This window comes from Corylus avellana, chromosome 11 (assembly GCF_965113065.1).
Source record: "Corylus avellana chromosome 11, dhCorAvel1.hap1.2, whole genome shotgun sequence".
NCBI lineage: Eukaryota > Viridiplantae > Streptophyta > Magnoliopsida > Fagales > Betulaceae > Corylus > Corylus avellana.
Window position 1 is genome coordinate 18,862,865 of NC_142500.1, and position 20,733 is coordinate 18,883,597.

Genomic DNA, 20,733 nt, shown 5'->3' on the forward strand with positions numbered 1-20,733 from the left:
AGTTTTGCTGAGCAGGGAGAAGTCAGAATTTATGTTGAGGTTGGGGGGAAGTGGAGTTTGGGGTTTCCTGATTTGGAAACGAAATAGAAAGGAAAGTGAATGTTTGTTTCAAAGACATCTCACATAAGTTAATCAAAAGGGGAAATGTGGTTTTTAGTGAATGTTTTTGTGGCTTCCAATGTTGATGTTTCACAATCAATCATATAGAGGATTACTTCAAATTGGCCTCCCAAATTGGGCACTTGAATTTACAGTTACCAAACAAGACAATGACAATTTTCAGCAACCAATTGTAGCAACAAACATGTTGGTTATTCATTTAATATATATGAAAACAGGATTGTAAACCAATTAAGGTAATATAACGGTATACAAGAATACTACCTCATTTAACTTTATAGGGATAAGTGCATTTTTTTGTTATCGTGGTTTCGAGTTATGACACATAGCTCTACAAATTTTAAAAAGTAATTAAATACTATTTGAGATAGCCAGATAGGCAAAGAAAAATAAATTACTCTCTCTCACTAGAAAAGTTGACAGAATTCGTTAATATGATAAATAGAGGTGGTCGAACCAATTCCAATGGCCATGATGATGGTTTGGCCAGCCTGATTCGTGCTGATATGGTACATTAACGGGTTCTATCAAGTTTTTTACCAATATGGACTAATTTATTCTTTTTTGCTTCCCTTAGAAAGTAATTACTCACTTTTTAAAACTTAGTGAGCTATTTGTTAAAACTCCAACCCACAAGGACCAAAAATACATTTATTCCAAACATTTATGGTTGAGATTTGTTTTGTTGCAAATCACAGTGCACATAATGCCAAGTATGGAAGGAATCATGAATCCCCCCCCTTAATACCTTTTAACATTTTATAGTAATGTATTGAAGTAAAGACTAAGGATGCTACCAAAGGCAAGAAGCTTCATCAATTCTATTTCATTTTTTCTTAAAAAAAAAAAAAAAATTATTTTGTAAATTTTGACAGGAGTAATATAAAACTCTCAAACTACAGCAAAGTCAAGCTTGGTGTCTTTTGCAGCAAAGTGATGAAACATTTTCCCAAAAAAAACCTTTTTTAAAATTTATTTTTCTTCACACTTCAAAAAAATTTTATATATAGGTTTTCGGGGAAATGATTTTTTAAAGTTAGGAAATTTGATTAAATTCTAGTGAAAAAAAATTGGCCATTACTATGTTGACTGACACCAAACAAATAAATAAGTGGTCATTCCATTCCGGCTTCTTATTTCTTAGTAATACCCATTCATATTCCTAAATAATCATCATTTCCATATACCGAATGTACCCTTAGTCTAACGAGATTAAGTTTGTTCAAACAAGAAATAGGATTTCACAGTTTTGAATGTCACATTTGCACAAACTCCAGTGGGACTCCAACCAAAGCAATTTGTGATCCTTTCATTCGTATGAACTCTAAACGAGCTTTAGAACGAAGCTCTTTAGAACACCTTCTGATCTTTTGTTCAGTCGAAGTGCGACCAGAATAGCAATAGAAGCATTCTGAAACTTATCACAATATTTCATTCAAACCAACATGAACTCTTGGATTTTCTTTCTTTTTTTAACTCCAAAAATGTATTGGCTCAATCCTAAACCTAGAAAAATATTTTGACATTGAATTTGCCACCTAAAAACCTAACAAGTGGTCGCTAAACTCTTTATACCTTCCCTCACGTCCGTTCACTGAAAAAGGAAACAGGAGAACGGTTCAGGCTGGTAAAGAGGAAAAGACATGGCTCAGGCTTGAATCAAGGGCCTGGCAAACACTAAGCCAACTGATCCTTAGCTGTTCGACTTTAAACCCTAATGAGGAAGGCACGTCTATATATATATAAAGAGAGTTGAGTATAAAAGGTCACAACACAAGCACATATTTCTCCAGAGAATACATGGAAAAAAAAAAAATTAATACAACTAAAATACAATTGCTAGTATCACAACTAAAACAGAGACCTCTCTCCCCTTAGTCTTGTTAGCTACACCATACCCATGTCTGAAAAAACTCATGGCACGGTCAGGTCTGTGAAGAGACCAAAAAGTTAAAAAGAATAGAATACAGCCGGCAAAACAGTGCAAGAAGAGTCTTGCCATTTCAGTAGTAACTCCCATAATAGGCCTGAGGAACTGAAGCAGGTTGCTGGGCTGGGGCCGCCATTGTTACCGCTGCTGCAGTGGGTTGTGCATAACTTTGTTGTGGGAAGGCCTGCTGAAAATTATAAGCAAACTATCAGCTTTAGAGATAACGAGGGGAAAACCAATAGTTTTCAAAGTCGAACTGCCTTTTTTTCCTTACTGTTACAAAGATTAACATGCACCAAGGGGTTAAGGGTGTAATTGTTACATATGAAACATTTTGGAATAATATCCTCTTCATTTCACTTGAAATTGAGATGAGTAATTTCATGGTCATCATTTAGCGTTGTTGCATCTAACGGTATAAATGATGCACATGATAAATATGTTGGCACACCATTCAAAAACTTTAAATGATGTGTCATCATTTATACAATTAGATGCAACATTAAATCCTCCTCTCCATTTCAAATGGAAAGGATTCTTGTCCAAACAGTTCTTAATCCCACAAACGTCCAAAATCATAGCAGGGTCCCAAAATTGGCTATGCAGACCAACCGTAAACATACTGCATAATCAGTAGAGAGGTCCCAGAATTGACAATGTGCAAAGTACCAACTAGAATAAAAAAATGGAAATTCCTCTCTGAAACATACGAGAAAAAAAAAAAACCCCCCATTTTATGTGGTTCCACATATATCATCATGCTGTTTTTTTTTTTTTTTTGGGGTCGCGATAAGAGGTGCAACTCCTGTTAAACAAACTATAGAAGACAGAAGGTTAAATAGAACTATAGAAGACAGAAGGTTAAATGGTGATGACTCCAACGCCGGCAAACCTAAAGGCTGTTGGCCGACACCTGTCCAAAGGATACAAGGCTATAACCCTAATTCCCGTGTATTTTCTTGGCAAACAGTAGACTGCATATTCTCTCTAGAATAAAGAATTTTAAAGACCATAAAGCAGTTCCAACGTGCCTAGCAAATAAACCATCAAAAGAGAAGAGAATAAAGGACAAACAAAAAGAAGGAAAAATGAAAATTCAGACCAAAAATAAAAACAGTTCCAATGTAGTATCACAAAAGAGATCGTCAATGAGTAACTTAACTCCAAAAAGTGATCATTAAGCAGCTTGCAAAAAAATAAAACATTAGAAAAATTTGAACCACAACAAATAAATGACAAACAATACTAGGTACCTGTGCAGGATATGTAGTAGGATAAGTCCCATAAGCGGCACTTTGTGGTGCTGATGTTGCTACTTGCGGATTGGTGTAGCTGCTTCCATAACCACCATATGCACTGTATGCAGCCTGTTGCAAGATGATATTTTAGGAAGAACATCCATGACAAAGGAAGGTCTTTCAAAATGTTTTGTGCTAGTTTAAACAGCCTGCCTTATGCACATGCAATTGGAAAGCTATCAAAACATTATCAGCACGTTTAATCTTGAAAAGGGGGAAATGTTGTCATTATTCATGATAGCAGATTATCTTGGGAAAACCAAATTCACAGTTAGGAGTCTCTTGTTTATTATGAGTGAAAATAACATCCTGAAGGACCTGAACTACCAAAATTCTTGATTCATTCAGGACATGGAAACAACACTTAGCACAATGGCTATTGAAGATAAGGGCATAGTCGAGGTCAGTTGTTTTGAGCACAATAATAAGCTTTTTCGGGAGTTCTAAAATAAATACTTTTGCAGCGACTAGAGAAACACAAAAAGAAATAAATTCTCCCCAATATAAATGCATTAACGCTTTTACCCCTTTGATACATTACTTGGCAAACTATTTAACCAACAAAACGCAATAATGGGAAACAGCTAACACTAACTATGACACAAAAATCCATGTAATGTGGAAACTCTAGGCTCTAGCAAACTAGAAAAAGATTTTCCTCAGCCAGCCCATGTCAAACAAGTATAATTTGTACAAATAGATGTAAACAAGTTAGTATTGAGAAATAACAATCTACCTGTTGGGTATAGCCAGGGGCCCACTGTTGTCCCTGTGCTTGCGTAACTGGTGGCCAAGCTTGAGGCTGTGCACCATAACCAGCTGTCCACTGGTTTTGTGCACTAGGATATGCGCCCATCAAGGACTGTGCAGGTGAAGGAACAGAATAAGGCTTGGCCATCTTGGTTTTATCTGACGCTAGAAAATCCTCTGCATGGCGCTTTTTCAACTCTGAGGTGCTTCTATGGGGTAAGAAAAGCTTGGCATGCCGATCCTCGGCCTTCTTGATAGATTGTACATCTCCATAGACGTTCAGAAACTGAAAAGTCCATTTAAGCACATGAGATCTCGAAGCAAGTATAATTCCTTGAAGGAAAAAAGAATATCAACACAAGGGAAATGGGTGTTTGCCATTCTCGAAGATGTTCAACTTAGATGCATATTAATTCCTAAACTACGCACTTATCGTTAAAGAGTGACAATTATGGACAAAAAAAATGTATAAACTCCATTATAACAATATGGGAAATTACTCAACGGAACAAAAATAATTATGATGCATTGAACATTAAAAAGAAAGAAATGTTATACATCACTCCATTATTCCCCTTCCATCCCCTAGAGTTGATGTGGCATGGTACCCATAGCATTTGATGCATGGGGATTGGTTTTTGGTTGAGAGGACCATGCCACATCAACTTTGGGGGGATTGGAGGGGGATAATGGGGAGATGAATAGAAGCACTCTTAAAAAGACTTCAGCCTAAAGAACAAACAAGTTACCATCCAGCCCAAACCAATCCCATCAGACCCAAACAATAACTCCTTACGTAAGGAAAAAACATAGAAAGCCTAAATCAAAAATCAAAGACTTTTTTTTCATTTTTTTTATTTTTTTTATTTTTAAAAAAGTCTTTGATCAAAAATCAAAGACTTTTTAAAAAATAAAAAAAATGAAAAAAAATAAGAAGTTGAACAAAACATTGGAAATGCTTATTGAAATTCCACACAACTGAGGATCTTCTGTTAACTGCCACAATGCCAAGATAGAAGACAAGAAAAAAGAGCTAACTTTAACTAAAGAAGTGCACAAATTTACAGCTATTGATTTGCTTGGAGCAACTATCAAATCTCAAACATACAATTCTCAAACGGAATTAGTAGAATAGGAGCAAATAGTTTTCAGTAGATAGTCTGAAATTACTTCAATGGAAAATTGTGGATGAAACTGAACCAACAACTTCACCCTCCATTCTGTTCTTACAAGGAGAGGAAGTGTTATTAGAGGTAGAGCTCCAAGTTCACCCTCCCCTCTATTATTCAAATTCAATTTCTTTAAAAATAATAATAATTAATTAATTAATTAATTTAAAAAAAGAAAAAAAAAAAAAGAAAAAAAGGATGCTGAAGAATTGCCCACCAAATCGTCAACAGAAAACTAACTCATAATACTCCTATATTTTCCACTCAAAAAGCCATGTAATCATAAAGCTTCACTGCTAAGCAATTTACCTCCAAAAAAATGCATGATAACTCTTCCCTATCAGCTGGACTAGCAACATTGGAGCTCTCCAGGTCAGAAACTATGAACTTAACAACCAAAGACTCTAAATAATCGATTCGCTTTGGTAAGGTCTGAATTGCCTCAAAATGTATTAAAGCCTGCAGGTTACGGAAGCAAAAGCGACATGTTAGCTGAAAGAACATCATCGGGATGATATTTGAAAAAACAAAAAGTGTCTGCAAGCATGCACACAGAGAGAGAGAGAGTGAGACCTCAAGCAGTGGTTTTGAAAGTTGTACGTGCTCAAGTGCTTGAACTAGAATTTCCCTAGCTTTTTCTGCATTACCAGAAACCTGCCAACAAAATCAAAAGGAATGAGAGACATCAGCTACAACATATTGATATCAAAACAAAGATTAATCACCAATAATCATATCACTAAAATGTCCAAGGGGAAGTACCAATGGATGAATACAGTAATAGGCTTAAGGGGGGCAATATCAAGAAATTCAGTTCATTTGAATTTCATGTCATCATAGAAACTCTTTATTTTGTTTTCATTCACAGCAAGACAAAGAAGAAACAACCAACATCTAAAAGAATCAAAAACAAAAGGTTATTCAGATTGAAACATCTAAAATAAGGCAAAAACAAAAGGTTATTCAGATTGAAACACTCGTGCAGCAAGTCCAGGTACTTTTCCCTAAAGCTGAATCTGGTAAGTGTATTTTAGCCATGTTCACCTTGAAAATGACTCAAAGAAAAGAAAAGAAAAAAGTAATAAGAAACAAAAACAACCGCAAAATCTTTGAAGTTTAAACATGCATAAGTTGTAAGGAGTGAAAAGATTGAAAAAAAAAAACAAAAACAAAACAAAAGACGGAATAGCAGAAATACAGTTAGGTCTTGAGAATCAAACCAAACAAAAATCATTATATCTATAAGCTACACCAAACACACAACAGACAAAAATGTTGCCCAACCTACCATGTAGACAAACCGAGAGTATTGTGCATACAACATTGGTAACGTTTGTGAATGTTCTTTTCCCTTTTCAATTGCAATCGCCTGTTCATACAAAGAGCAAGCATCTTCCAGATTCCCCTGCCATAAAAGAGAAAAGATTTGAGTGGTAAAAAAAAAAAACCTATTTGTGGGAAATTGGAACCTTAAATAGCATTCTTTGTCCAACATACCAGCCGATGTTCCATATTTGCATGCTTAATAATTGCTTCAATAAGACCAGGTGAGATTTCACCATTTACTAGTTGATAGGCAGCTCGAGCACCAGGTGTATCCCCATTTTGTTCTTTAAACCGAGCAGAAAAGAGGTGAATCTCCGGATGTCTCTGTTATAAATTTGGTGAAATAAAAATATCACATACAAGGGAATTCAATTAAAAAATAGAGACAGAATATAACTGTCTGTCAAATCTCATGGCTGAACGCTAACATAGGAAGATGAAAATACATACGCTTCATTAGCAGACAACATTGATGGTTCAAATATACCGTGTTTCTTTTATAAAAAAATCTTGATAATATGACCAGAAAATATGAAGGAAGCAAATTAAATTATCTATAATTAAAAGAAGAACAATTCTTGGAAGGCTAAGAACTATATGATGGTTGAAAGAGTCTTCCAACCCATAATCTATTTAACTAACAAAGAAAGGGAAAAAGAACACAAGATGCCCACCCTTTATAATCTTTGATTGGCAGAATTGGGGGGATGGAGAAGGGGAAAAGTGAAGAGAAGGGAAACCCTTCACTTGGTAGGTGGGAGACGCACAAACCCTTTGCGCCCACCAAACCACTTCATCCAACGGTGGGAGAGCTGGCTTCCTATAAAAGTTTGTGACATTTCTTCTTTACCATCAGTTTAAACTATTTAAACAGTGGAAAAGTGAAAAATTATTTCTGAGAAGCATTTTGGGTTTTAATAAAGGTAAAAATTGAGAATTGATCTAGTGGGACTACATTTGAAAAAAGTGTTGTATATGAAATCCATTAACGAATCGTTTGGTAAAATTTTGAGAAGCATTTTTGAAAAATAAAAAAATTGAAAATGTGTTCCCCCAAAATAAAAGAAAAAAAAAACTATTGCAGTTTACACTCCATGGTAGCTACCACAGCATCTGTACCAGACAGTCCCAGCAGCCACTGTAGGGATGCCGAAAGTTCATGGTGGCCACCGCAAGGCATTAGAAGTTCATGGCGGCAACAGTAAGACCACCAGACAATCATTGTGGTCATTGTGGGGCCGCCAAACATTAATGGTGGCCACTATACGCCACCAGAAATTAATGGTAGCCACAGTGGGGCCGCCGGACATTAATGGAAGCCACTATGGGGCCACCAAAAGTTCATGGCGGCCACTGCCGGGCAGCCGGAAGTTTATGGTAATTATTTTTTAATTTTGGTACATTTAACCAACATCCTCCACAGCTGAAAAAAAAAATTTGTACATTGATAATCCATACACATGGAAATAATATATATTGAGAAATGTTGTGTTTTGGAAAGAATTTTGTGTTTTGTTTTGAAAAGTGTGTTAGTGATAAGGTCACATCTGAAAATCCGCTTGGATAACTAATATTTGAGAAGTGAAAAGAGTTTTGGAAAAGTTTTCCAAACAGAAATATTTGAGAAGAGTTTTTTGCATTTGAGAAGCGAAAGCCAATTCTGAAAATTTTGCCAAACACATGCAGCTATACTCCTTTTCTTTACCCTTCCCTTCTGCCAAACAACATTAAGGAAACTAAACTTCCCTTACTTGTCACTCCTCTCCTTTTCCCCATCCCTCCTACCACAAAGAGTGTTAACACTAGGCCCTTATCTGCAAAAGAATGATAGCCAGAAGAGAAGTAGGAAAATTATTGTCCTAATCTTCAATTCAACACAGCCAGCAAGGCATGTTGCTTCCTCTTCATTTCCTCTGGCTCAAATAGACCCATCCCAGACTTTATTTTCCAGTCTCCTGCTGCCCTTTACTTCTCTATCTCTATCCCACTGTACCAATTAAGAATATTCTGATAAAGAATTTCCTACCTTGACAAAGACTTGGGTTGCACGAGCAAGTGCATTATTTGCAAGATCCAAGCAACTACTAGCCTCCATGCATAAAACATATCGTATCCAATACTCAGGATAATTGGCACAAGCAATCAGGCATCTTTCATATAACTTGACCACCTGATTCACATTAAAGAAAAATGACATCACATTATACAGCCATCTTCATTAAATTAATTAAAGGGATATCACAAAGCACAAAGGAGATATGCATAAGATATACTCCGTTAGCGGAACAGAGGGGCCCCTCAAATACGAAGGGAGGGACCCTCCTTGCCTGACAGACAGATGGTTAGGAAGATAAGAAGACACCTGCATGCATAACATTGGAACTTTAAAAAGAATAAAATTTACTATACAAACACATCATCAACCTGGAACGTCCACTGACAAATGAGGGTTTGAAGTACTTAGCCTTAAAGAAACCAAATCGAAGGCCCATGCTTTAAGTCTCAGTTCAATTTCCCGTTTAAAAAGTTGCTTCATCCAACGGTTTAGCCAATAAAGGATATCGGGCAGCAGATATTACTTAACTGTGAGTCAATTGTAACAAGGAGGACAACTAAAAACTACAAAACAGAGAAACAGAAAACAAACAACTCAAATACCTTGTTAAAGTCACCTTCCCTTTCCATAAAATCCAAATAGCTATGCCAATTTTCAAGCTCTGCAACATTGAGGGGTCGCACATGAAAGTATGGCCTCCTAATAGCTGTTTCAAAACCAATGATCTTAGAATCGAACTCTTTAGCTTTCCTATACATCTCTTCTCTAATGGCGATATACTTCTGCAACTCCTCTGCTTCTGTTAAGCCAGCACTTACAGGTTTAGGAGATTGTTCCTCAGCATCAGGATGAACCTCTCCCTCGTTTTCTTGGACACTAGCGTCTGAAAGTGCAGCTGCTGCTGCAGAAGCTTCCTCAGCAGTCCGTAATTCAGACAAAGGTCGACTTGCAGCTAACTCTTTGAAGCTGTAGAACCATAGGCACCAGGGATGTATATAATTATTCAAAAAGGAAATATTATGCAAAATAACAAAGAAGTGGTGCACATCACCTTATTTCAATAAACAAGACATGAAACCACACAAAAATATAAAAAATAAGACTCAAATCTTGAAGACATCAGGGGCTCTTTGGAGAGACAAAGATGTTGTAATTGATGACATATACGGAAGATTACAAAATCAGCAAATTGCAAACTGGCAGGATATGTTCATAAATCCAAGGATATCAAGCTTAGTACAAAAATTTTCTCTCAAAGTTAGTGAACCAGCAAAGATCACAATTAGGAGTGAGGAAAACATCCAACCATACTAATTCCAAAACCTGCCACAAAGACCTTCAACCAACCCACAGGTGCTCAATGCAACACTGTAAGTTTACAGGAAACAGAGCTACGATAAGAAACCTACGCCCACAACTAAGGAGTATGAGGCTAACAAATAGATGTATGGGCAAAGTAAAAGGAGTCAAGGAATTACCTGTTAAAATAGCGATCCAACTGTTGATTTGGATACTCCAAAATCCTGGTGTAAATCATAGCAAGGCGGCCCCATTCCTGCTGCATGTATTCATATTCAATATATTTATCCCAAAGAGCGAAAGACAGGTAATCTGTTCCAACATAAGCTAACCCTCGTTCAAAGAGCCTGAAACACCATAAAAATAAAAGGTACTGTGATTCTATAAGTAAAAGCATCAGCTCAGTTAACACAAGCACATCCATAAATGGGTGACAGTGACACTATGACAAGGAGAAGAAACAATTCATTGTAACAGCATATCACTTCCAAACGCTGCATTTACCTTCCTGAAAAAAAACCATACTATGTCCGAGAAATGGAGCAGTGAAAGAGGCCATCTTAGCCCTTAACCTGACGAGATCTTCCCAGCAGCAAATTGCATATTGATGCACCTCAGAGTGTCAAAGTTAAAGATAGCCATACTTCAAAGATAACTACATTACTATTGCACAAGCCTTTGGAGAAAAAGGCAAGAAGAGAAGGGGTATAACGAGAGACAAAAGAATTGAAAATGATCCTAAAAACAGCTACCCCGTACAGTAGCATCAAATCAAGGGTTTGCACATCAGAAACAAAGCATTTCTGAAGTGCATTCCCATCAAATCTTTCCGCCATAAATGTGAAGAATCACTGTTGCAGGCATACTGAAATGATGTTAGCAGCAAAAAATACTATAGCCTTGTGACTGAGGAAACCATGCAATCATGATCTCCCAACGCCGATTAACAAATAACAATAATAATAATAAATAAATAAATAAAAGCTAAATCAACATCTATTACCTTCGGACAGTGTCTGGATCTCCATATGTGCTTATGGCAAATATGCAATAATGCAACCACATGTCCACCGAATAGGTCACTCCTTGAACTGCCCGTTCATAAACCTCCACAACTTTATCAACTGAGCCTAGGTGAGCCTCGTGGTCTGCATACTTTTTCCAATAACCATAACACAAAGGAAATTCTGCCAGAAAAGCATCATAAACTTTTCGTATTTTCAATATGTTCTCCTGCACGAGGGATATAGAGGAATATGTTAGTTCAACCGGGATCGGTCCTCCAAAGCGCAGAGACAAAAAATTATATTAAAATAATAATAACACCAACCACATAAATCAAGGGGCAGGAATCTAGAAAGCAGAAGTCTGAAGAAAAAAACTAGAAAAAGCAAATATCGAGGGAATTCTCATTGGAAGGATACTAAATTTTTTATTAACAAAAAAAAAAAAAAAATACACATTACAAAATTTCCAAAAGAAACCATGTTTGTTACACATTTACTAGTACACCATATTACACAAACCCAAAAAAAGGAATCCATCTAAACAAAGAAAATCCAGATTTTTGCAAAAGCAACAGCCCAAAATACTTGACATATTATTTTCACATATGCTCACAATGGCACTCTAGGAAAAAAATTCTTCTCAGGGAACACAGAACTATATGGCTATAGGGCCTCTACATTCAAAAAAATTGAAACTCATATATAACAAAACTTGACATGTTATTTTCAGATTTTTTTTGGGGAAATTATAAGAATTTATTAGGAAAATTACAAACCTCAAGTACATGCACGACAGAAATCGGGAAAGTTTAAAAATAAATTATGTTTTGAATTCAATGGACCTTATTGCAAATTCGTAGTCACTATCTGCAAAGTTAATATCCCCATTCACAAGACAGATTAATAGAAATTTTTTTCCAACAAAAGGGTGAGAACATATTAACACCTAGGTATAAAAATAAGCTAGTGGTGTTTCAGACAGCCATAATGTACATATAAACTAAAGTATCAGAAAGCTAAAGAGAGGTACAATACAGGCCATCTTTGAAATTGCATGCCATCCTGCCAATTTGTAGTCACCATCTAAAAAGGTGATATTCCCTTTCACAAGACATGTAAATAGAGATTTTTTCCAAACAAAAGGGCAAGAATATACTAACACATAAGCATGTTATTAGACATGTAGATTGACCTGCAACAACTAGCTCATGTAAGTTATTGGAAGTAATACTATACATCACCCGCACCCCCAATTTCCCAAAGCATACATGGTGTGGTCCCCCCAACCAAAAAACCAATTTTCATGCACCAAACGCTACGGCAGACTACACCACATAGGCTTGGAGAGGATAAGGAGTGATGTATAGCATTACTCAAGGTATCAAATAGATAAAGAGATACAACACATGCGATCTAGCATGTAAATAGATAAGCACATCAAAACCACATAGCCAATTTGTTGAGAACCTTCCTCACCATAAGAGATTGGCAAAATCAACCAAATGATTCATCATACATCTGAATTAATGATCACATACCTGCGCCACCTTCTCAGTCTCTTCAATCAGGGAAGTCCATGCATTAAAATCTAAAGAATTAGCCCTCACAATGTTCCACAGTCGATCTTCTTCAGCGGACATAGCTGGTACTACAAATAAAAATGAAACGGGTTTAAAACAAGATCAATCAAACCAAGACAATAAATCCATGGAACAAAAATCATGAAGTTCAATATCAGATGCATCTGTCTAAAACTTGTTTTTTCTATAAACAAAGATCAATTAAATGCTATTTAAGCAAAGAGGTTGATTTATTGGCAAATTTAGCACTTACAAGAAAAATAAAATGTACGTAAAATATAATTCCAATGAAGGAAGATATAATAAGTAGTGCTGGAACTGGCTTTTCTAGTTATTTAACAAAAACTTTAAAGATTTCCACATCGTGTGCTTAGTATCATGTGCTCGTGATTTATGATGAATATAACAAATAAAAAATAAAAACCGCCTTGCCCATCACAAATCCATATAACAAAAATTGCAGAGGAAAGAAAAACACACCAAAACCATCAAACTGTTGCTCATCAACAGCTCTCCCCACAATATCTGAAGCATTTCCGTTCTCAACTGCCAGATTTCCCGCTTCACCAACACTAGCATTAACGGAATAATTAGTACCAGCTACTTGAGACAACTTTGTTGCTGCGTTTTCTGGATCAGTAACTTTCTCACTACTAACAGTTGGCTCAGTTTCAAATGTTGTATTCGCATGAGCTTCTTGCATGACAGGATTAGGTTCTGTACCATATACATTCCCGTCTCCTAAATCAGAACCACCGGGAAGAGTTGAATTTGCATCAGCTTGAGCAGCAGAAGCAGCAAAATCTCCAGTAGCCTCGGAGGGGGAAGCATCAGTATTGGGAACAACATTTGAGCTTGCATCAGTGTAGCCAGTGGAAGTATAGCTTGCAGGTTCATAGCCCATGGCAGCAGACGTTTCAGAAACTACTGTTTCACTGTCTCCCATACTTGATGAACAGATTATTACTCGGTAGTATACCCTGCAAAGCTAAAAATATTACAACTGTAACTTTTGATAAATTCAGGAAAAGCATGCATAACATCAGAGCAATAAGCATTCAAATGCACTCCTACTGCATGTTTTTGCATCAATTCTTTTCAAACAAAAACGATTGCAATGGCAATCCAAAAAATATTTATCAACCACTTTCAGATTTAATTTGGAAAGGAACAAGAAGGATATTGGGGGAGGGAGGCAGCCAGGCAGCTGAGGGGCTAACATATTTGATGCATGTGATGTGTAGAGTAGCAAATCAAATGAAGAGTAACACAAACAAGAGTTGCTTTTTTATTCTGTTTGCTAAGCCAAGCAAACAGAGCTCAAGCTAGAATTTTAGGCTAGTAAAAAAGGCAAGCCAAGCCCTAGAAAATTTTTCCTCGGTAAGAGGAGCAGGCAAGCATGATAAACGATTATATGCTAAAAAGTCCAATTGGAAAGCAACAGTCATGTTATTAGGTCCCCAGGGTCTCTCAGGATCATAAATGACTGGACGCACACCGTTGTCAAGTGAGGAACTCGTTAATACACATCATGATATCAGGGTGGTGAATGAAAAGTATGAACTTGCCCAAAATGTCAAAAGTTGATACTTTTCTTTTTTTTAACCAATGTTAGTCTTAATTTGCATATAAAAGAGGTCAAGAATAAAAGAACAACTAAAAAAATAGATGTTGGTAGAACACGTATCACAAGCACGTTCTATTATCAGATGTCTATTACTTATTAAAAGCAACAGTATCTTGTGACAATGATCTATAACTTCTCTTCGCACTAGGAAATCATGTTCCCATGTGATTCATGTACAATGAAAATGACCCACTTTTTCCAAACAATTGGACTTTTGTAAACCCGAACTTATACCACTCCTTTTTTACAAGTAACGCATTTCATCAAAAGCACATAGGGGTGTAACCCTAGTACACAAGAAACATACAAGAGAAAACTCCCTTAATGAGAAAAAGAATAACAAAAATCTTATACCACTCCCATGTTATGCTCAGCTGGTATCGTTTCCATCCCCAGAAATGTAGTGGGACCAAATCACAGCAATAGAGGTCAAGGTGTTGCAACCAATGGTATGGCAGCAGTAAAGGGAGGAAAAGAGGTGCCACATGTTACATGGTTAAAACTTAAAAATGGAGCTCAATTAGTTGCAGTGCTGGGATGGCAGTCATGATGCAATTGAGGAGCTGCAGTGGTAGTTCAGTGGTCGCAGGCAGCAGCAACAACTACTTAGATGTGTTGCAGCAGTGGTGGTGCTGCGGCAACAGATAGAGGTATTGCTTTGGTGGTGGGGGAATTCTTGTTAACTTTTTTTTTATATATAAGTAATTCAATTTCATTAGAAGCGTAGAGGGGGCGCAACCCAAGTACACATAAAAATTATACCTCTAATTAGGAAGAATTCTGATCAGTTTTGCACCATTCATAAAGTCCAATAAAGTTTTTACATTAGAGTCACAATTTCCTAATTAAGTTTTCACGAATATGATGTACCAAACAAGCCCCATGAACAAGCCAAAAATACAGAAATTTACCCTATATCTAGCCAAATGCATAACCCAATCATCTTTTTTCCTGGGCTATAACCCAATCATCAAAAACAGTAAGTTTACTTGTTCAGCACAGTAAGTATTCAGCATTTGACATAATCTCACTGTTCCTATACATTGGAGCAGGATTAAAACATGAAATTAAGGACCACTGAAACATTTCTCAGCTGTAAATATTGCTGTGAACATTGTGAACTAAAAGTTAACAAATGCTCCCAGTCTACAAAAACATTAACCACCAAAGCTACACAAAACAAGCAATAATTTCACAAAAACAAAACGCGCGGTTCAGATCCGTACACAGAATCACAGACCAATGTTTTCAGAGCTACACAATAAACCTAGGGTTTCGTTTCGCACTCTAAACCCTAATTCGTACTGCGAGTATCCGAGACCGAAACAAAGGGGACAAAGAAATGCTTAAGGGGAGTACCTGAGGAAAAGGCAAAACGGCGTCGTTTGCAGAGAGCTCTGGATTTCGCTTCGAAGGTTTTTGGTTTTGGCTTGAGGTTTTGTAAATTGTGTAGTGGCAGTAGTAGGGTATGGAATATGGGAGAAGATTTTATATCGTGGATGGCGGGGTGTGGGCGGGACTATGGTACCTGATGCTGGTGTGGGATCTGGGCCGTTTGAAAAAACGGACGGTTTGATTTGGGCCGTGAGGATAAAGACGAAGAAAATGCACTTAACAGCAAAAGTCATCGACTCATGGGTTGTAGCTAGGGCCACACAACCGATTGCGGTTTGCGGTTATTTATAGCAGAAAGTCATAGACTCATTGTATCTAGAGCTGCACAAGTAGTCACGATTGGTGGTTATTGCCTATAACCACTGTTAGTGATATAAATCCTTTTGATTAATGAGGATTTGATTTGTGATTATCCTTTTGATTTCACAAAAGGATAATCACAAATCAAATCCTCATTAATCAAAAGGATTTATATCATCAACTGCCTTTGGCAGTTAATGGTAATTCAAATTAATAACCGACAGTTTTATAACCACTTTTTTTATCTCGGCTTTTGGGTTTTCTATGTTTTAAGCCTAAGTGTTCTCAAAAAGATGAAAAGAACATGTTGTTTTTTGGGGACGGGCAATATTTTTGAATAAGGCTTGGCCCAAAACATAATGTACCACATTATATTTTACATGCATACAATAATATACGGCCAAAACGACGCCATTTTTTAATGTTATATATATATACTCCTAAAACCATTAACCGCAACCACCCTAAACGAGTAGCGATTGGTGGGACAATTATAACTACTCCGTTTGAACACCCCTAGTTGTGGCCCCGTTGATTTGTTGGGTTTTCAAATTTCAAATAGTTGAAAAATTCTTCTCCAATAAAAAATCACAAAATTCTTTTAAAACAAAATATTTTTTAATAAATAAACACGAAATGTTTTTCATTAGCTTTATTTTTTCAAATGTGGAGACTGTCTATATAATTTTTTAAGATGTAAAGGTTATCTTTCCACACCGCTTTAATTTGTTTTGGGTTTATTGTTGGAGAGCCTACCCTTTTTTCGTTTTTAGGATTGTCCCTCCTTCTTCCTTTTGGATCATGAGTGGAAAGGAACCATTCTTTATTCAACTGGAAAAAAAAAAAAAAAAAAAAAAAATGAAGGCTATCTTAATTTTTTTATTCTGTTCAATACTATTTCATAAACACTTCTGACAATTTTATCATACACTTTTTTTAAACATGAGCCCCACTAAAATAATGCTCAATATTGACCTATTGTTGTTGTCATTGCTCTATTATTATAGTGGCAACTATCACTATTAATGCTACAATTATAATACCATTGCCATTACTATAACCATTATTTCATTATTATAATAGTATTGTTTTTATAATTTTTAAATATACTCTTCCAAACAACGAAACTAATTAAATTGATGGATCTATCGTTGTTTTGAATATTCTAAGAGGTTTTCATATTCTTCAAACAAATGTTTTTTTAAATGAATATTGATTTTTTCATCAAGGGAATAAAGTATGATCACATATGGAGAATTTCCAAATCACAATTCGGGGTAGCAATTAAAACCGGTTCAATAAAATAGGGTTGCCCGCTCATTCCTTATAAACATGTCCAAGATCTTGTCCACAAGCAATATGAGATTATTTCTCAACACCCTCCCTCACGTGTAAGCCAATATTTTTCCTGGTCATTGTTACGGGGTAAATAGTGTGGGCTCTCATTCTTCCTATGTTAGTCTCCGATACAATGAAGAAATTCGTAGGCCTAACTCATCTCATAAAACCAGTTTAATAAGAGAGAGTTGCTCATTCCTTGTAAACATGCCCAAAATCTTGTCCACATGCAATATGAGACTATTTCTCAACATTAATTATAATGAGTATTTTGTTAATAAAAAACTCACTTGAGATTTAAGCATTACTTGCATTTACTACAATTTCTTTATTAATTTACTGTAACACTCATATGAGTGCCATATAGAATATCACGAGCGAAAAAATTAAGTAATAAATTTTGACAAGTAAATTTAATTTAACATGGTATATATTAAAGTTAAGGTCATAAGTTCGAATATCGATTCTACAATTTATTTATTATTTCAATTAAATATTTTACGTGTTAGGTCTCACGTATGAATTAAAAGTTTGAGCCCACATGTAAGGAGAAACGTTAAAATATTAGTTAAATGATTAAATTCGTTATTTGATATAAACTTATACTTTTACGGCAAATAGTAATTTAACGTGTATCGGAAAAAAAACCCTTAGTTCAAACATTATCACTGTTATTTACCTTTCATTTTCAATAACAGAAGTAATGAGTTCCATCTCTAAATTTCACTCCATTTCAATTGAATATTCCCAATACAATTCAAAAAACATTGCACTTTAAAAAGTTTAAAACCAAGCATCAAGAAGCCACCCAAGGCATTTGGCATATTCAAAATTAAGCATGAAGTTTCTGAAACTGCATAAAAGCAAAATCATATAGCATTGGGGCTTGATTTTCCTTCTCTGAGATGTGGCTTCTGTTCATGAAGTTTCCTTTGCTTAAGGCTACTCTTATTATCTGATACTTCCTTGGAGCCCTTTTTCTTGCTCAGAGGCCTTGCTGCCTTCACCTTATTTTGGCCTTGCATCTTCCCATTTGTACTAGAATGCCAAGATTTCTCTTCCATCAATTTGTTTCTACTTCCAATCATCCCATCATTGTCTGCAAACAGAATACTGTCAAATTTTAGTGTGGAAGAAGCTTTTACGGGTCAAAAAAAGACCGCACGGAATTGCTGCCAATTCAGACAACCTTAAAAGGAAGACAGATGAGCCTCGCACCTCGAACTGTCCGGGACCTCACTTACTCTCTCTGTGGTGATTGTTCAAATTGACCAAAATGTAAATATTACCTGGACTGGACAAGACAGCTCGTGGGGGTGGAACTGAATTAGCTGTAATATTCGATTTGGTATTTGTATGACTTTGTCCATTGTTCTTCACTGTTCCTGAGAAGAAGGATGTTTTATTTGATAAATAAACACCAAAACATCTCATCTGATGTACATTCTACATCACCCTTTCTTCCATTAAATTGCTTAGTAGTAAGAAGAAAAAAGAAAGCAAGGCATATGTGTGAACATTACTGAACACTCCTGATTTTAGCTTTCTTTAATAACACTTTTTTATTCTCCATTTTATTTGTTATTTTCAATACAAAATAGTCGAAACTACTTTTACCTTTGGAGGTATATATAGATTGAGCTCCGAGCTTTGGGACGTGAGCCTTTGTGATTCTGGCAAGAGATGGTGGAGAATGGCTCTGATTGTCTGTGAAAAAAACACATATTAGAGTTGATTCGTTTAATCCAATTTAGAATAAAACTTTGTTTGATATTGATATATTACATATACAGCCTTCCAAAGAAAAAAATATTACTATAAATTAGAAGTTCATAACTACAATTTGAATGTTAATGGATGATAAAGCAGGGCAACATATACCTCTAATGGATAGGGAGTCCTTAATCCTCAAAATCAGCAATGATTCACCATCATTTGGGAGAGAAAATTGATCATCTTGTTTGTTTGCCCTCACCTTCGCACTTGCATACACTTTAAAACCCCAAAACAAAAGGCTTAATTAAGTATATCATTCTACTAAATAGCATTACTCTAACGATTATCATATATGAGATCACAAATTTACAGCAACTATAATCGAAAGAATATACTAATATATCACTATATCATAATAAAACAAGGAAAAAGTGAATAACCGGGCTATTTGGAAAAGATTCACTTTTCACATGATAAGTAACAAGTTCAAACCTCTATATATATATATATATATATATATATATATAATTTACCCCCTTTTCTTATTAACTTACGATTATGACAACGAAGTAAGAATTGAGTTTGAATCTTATTTCCGTTATTCACCTTAAAAAAAAAACATACCCGCTTGTTTTATGTTTTGTATAAAACATATCATTTAGAGAGAAAAATAAAAGAATAAACACTAAAATGGAAGATGAATAGATAGGTAAAGGAGGGAACTCACTTACGAGGTTTCTTTTCTAGAGAAGATGAAATCAGAAAACCACTTGTTCTTCTTGAAGCATTGATGCCTACGTATAAGGAAGTATATATCAATATATGTATACTTTAGGAAGAGTGTAGACTAAGGCAGAAGTAATTAACAGGCACGTGGAACGTCTGAAAAGGTGCCATTTCCATTTCTTGGCTTGGAAACCAAGAAGAAAGGATTCTCGGGCTCAGATTTGCAGCGAGGGCCCTTTAGAACACGTAACTAGGCATTGTATATGGGGGCTGCAGAGATCATTTTATATTGTGGAGGATTGGGTGTGAATGGTTTTATGGTATATATATATATGGTGTTGGTGTTGAATCTGTACCCTAGCCTTTTGATGATGGAAGATGGTTTGATATGGGCTTTTGATTTCGAAGGTGATGATAATATTGGCCATCCTCATAGGGGGTGGCTAAATGGGGGTGGTCGGGGCCAAGAGATGTACTTTTTAGTCATTTTCATTTGGCTATCTGGGATGGTTCAACCACTTCTAAACCGATTATAGAGAGTGATCAAGCCGACTATAGAGGGTGGTCGAACCATCCCTAATTTTTTTGAATTTTACTTATTATTATTATTTTTGTTATTAAAATAATATTAATGTTGCATATGAGAGATATGGAGCCCACTAATAGGTTTAACATGATAGGCCATTAAGTTTTGTTGATAGAATTTAACACAAGTACCAATTGTGTTTATAAGATGCCCACATGTACTGTTTGTGACATTTTTGCAAATTGAGGTGTTTATTCAATAACGAGCCAAAAGCGCATGTAGTAAACAAGTATTTAACCCCCCCCTTTTTTTTAATAAAAATGTTTGGGCTATTACAACTTTTACTTTAATATTCTTATAAATTCTTGGTTAAGTTGGTATTCTTCATCCATTATTGGTATTTTTTTTCTTTACCTTTTTAGTTAAAGGTGGATAGAGCATACCAACTCACCTGGGAATGTTGAGAGAATGCTAAATAGCCGTTGTCTTTCAAAAGAAAAATAATAATATTACATTTTTATTTTAGAATTATCTCACAATGTTAATATGACAATCATAACCAATCGTTGG

The 20,733-nt window shown here is 35.7% G+C and overlaps 2 protein-coding genes across 5 annotated transcripts; both read right to left on the minus strand.

Moving 5' to 3' along the window:
• Positions 1-1,838: 1,838 nt before the first annotated feature.
• Positions 1,839-15,606, minus strand: PRP39 (Tetratricopeptide repeat (TPR)-like superfamily protein). Of its 4 annotated transcripts, none has more exons than XM_059575756.2 (14): positions 15,522-15,606; positions 13,016-13,515; positions 12,494-12,597; positions 10,952-11,181; positions 10,128-10,295; positions 9,252-9,615; positions 8,620-8,763; positions 6,765-6,917; positions 6,556-6,672; positions 5,841-5,921; positions 5,577-5,726; positions 4,085-4,384; positions 3,304-3,417; positions 1,839-2,237 (listed from the first exon to the last, which is right to left on the minus strand). In XM_059575756.2, the coding sequence occupies exons 2-14, from the start codon at positions 13,479-13,481 to the stop codon at positions 2,124-2,126; spliced, it is 2,505 nt and encodes an 834-aa protein (XP_059431739.1). In that variant the 5' UTR covers positions 13,482-13,515; positions 15,522-15,606; the 3' UTR covers positions 1,839-2,123. The 4 variants fall into 4 exon arrangements, with proteins under 4 accessions (XP_059431739.1, XP_059431738.1, XP_059431736.1 ...); XM_059575755.2 differs by having other exon boundaries at positions 1,839-2,234; positions 12,494-12,603; XM_059575753.2 differs by having other exon boundaries at positions 12,494-12,603.
• A 2,339-nt stretch (positions 15,607-17,945) lies between these two features.
• LOC132166798 (uncharacterized) lies at positions 17,946-19,701 on the minus strand. The gene is made up of 5 exons (XM_059577684.2): positions 19,639-19,701; positions 19,077-19,187; positions 18,813-18,902; positions 18,485-18,580; positions 17,946-18,294 (listed from the first exon to the last, which is right to left on the minus strand). Coding segments are annotated over exons 1-5 (528 nt in total). The 5' UTR covers positions 19,640-19,701; the 3' UTR covers positions 17,946-18,064.
• Positions 19,702-20,733: the final 1,032 nt, after the last annotated feature.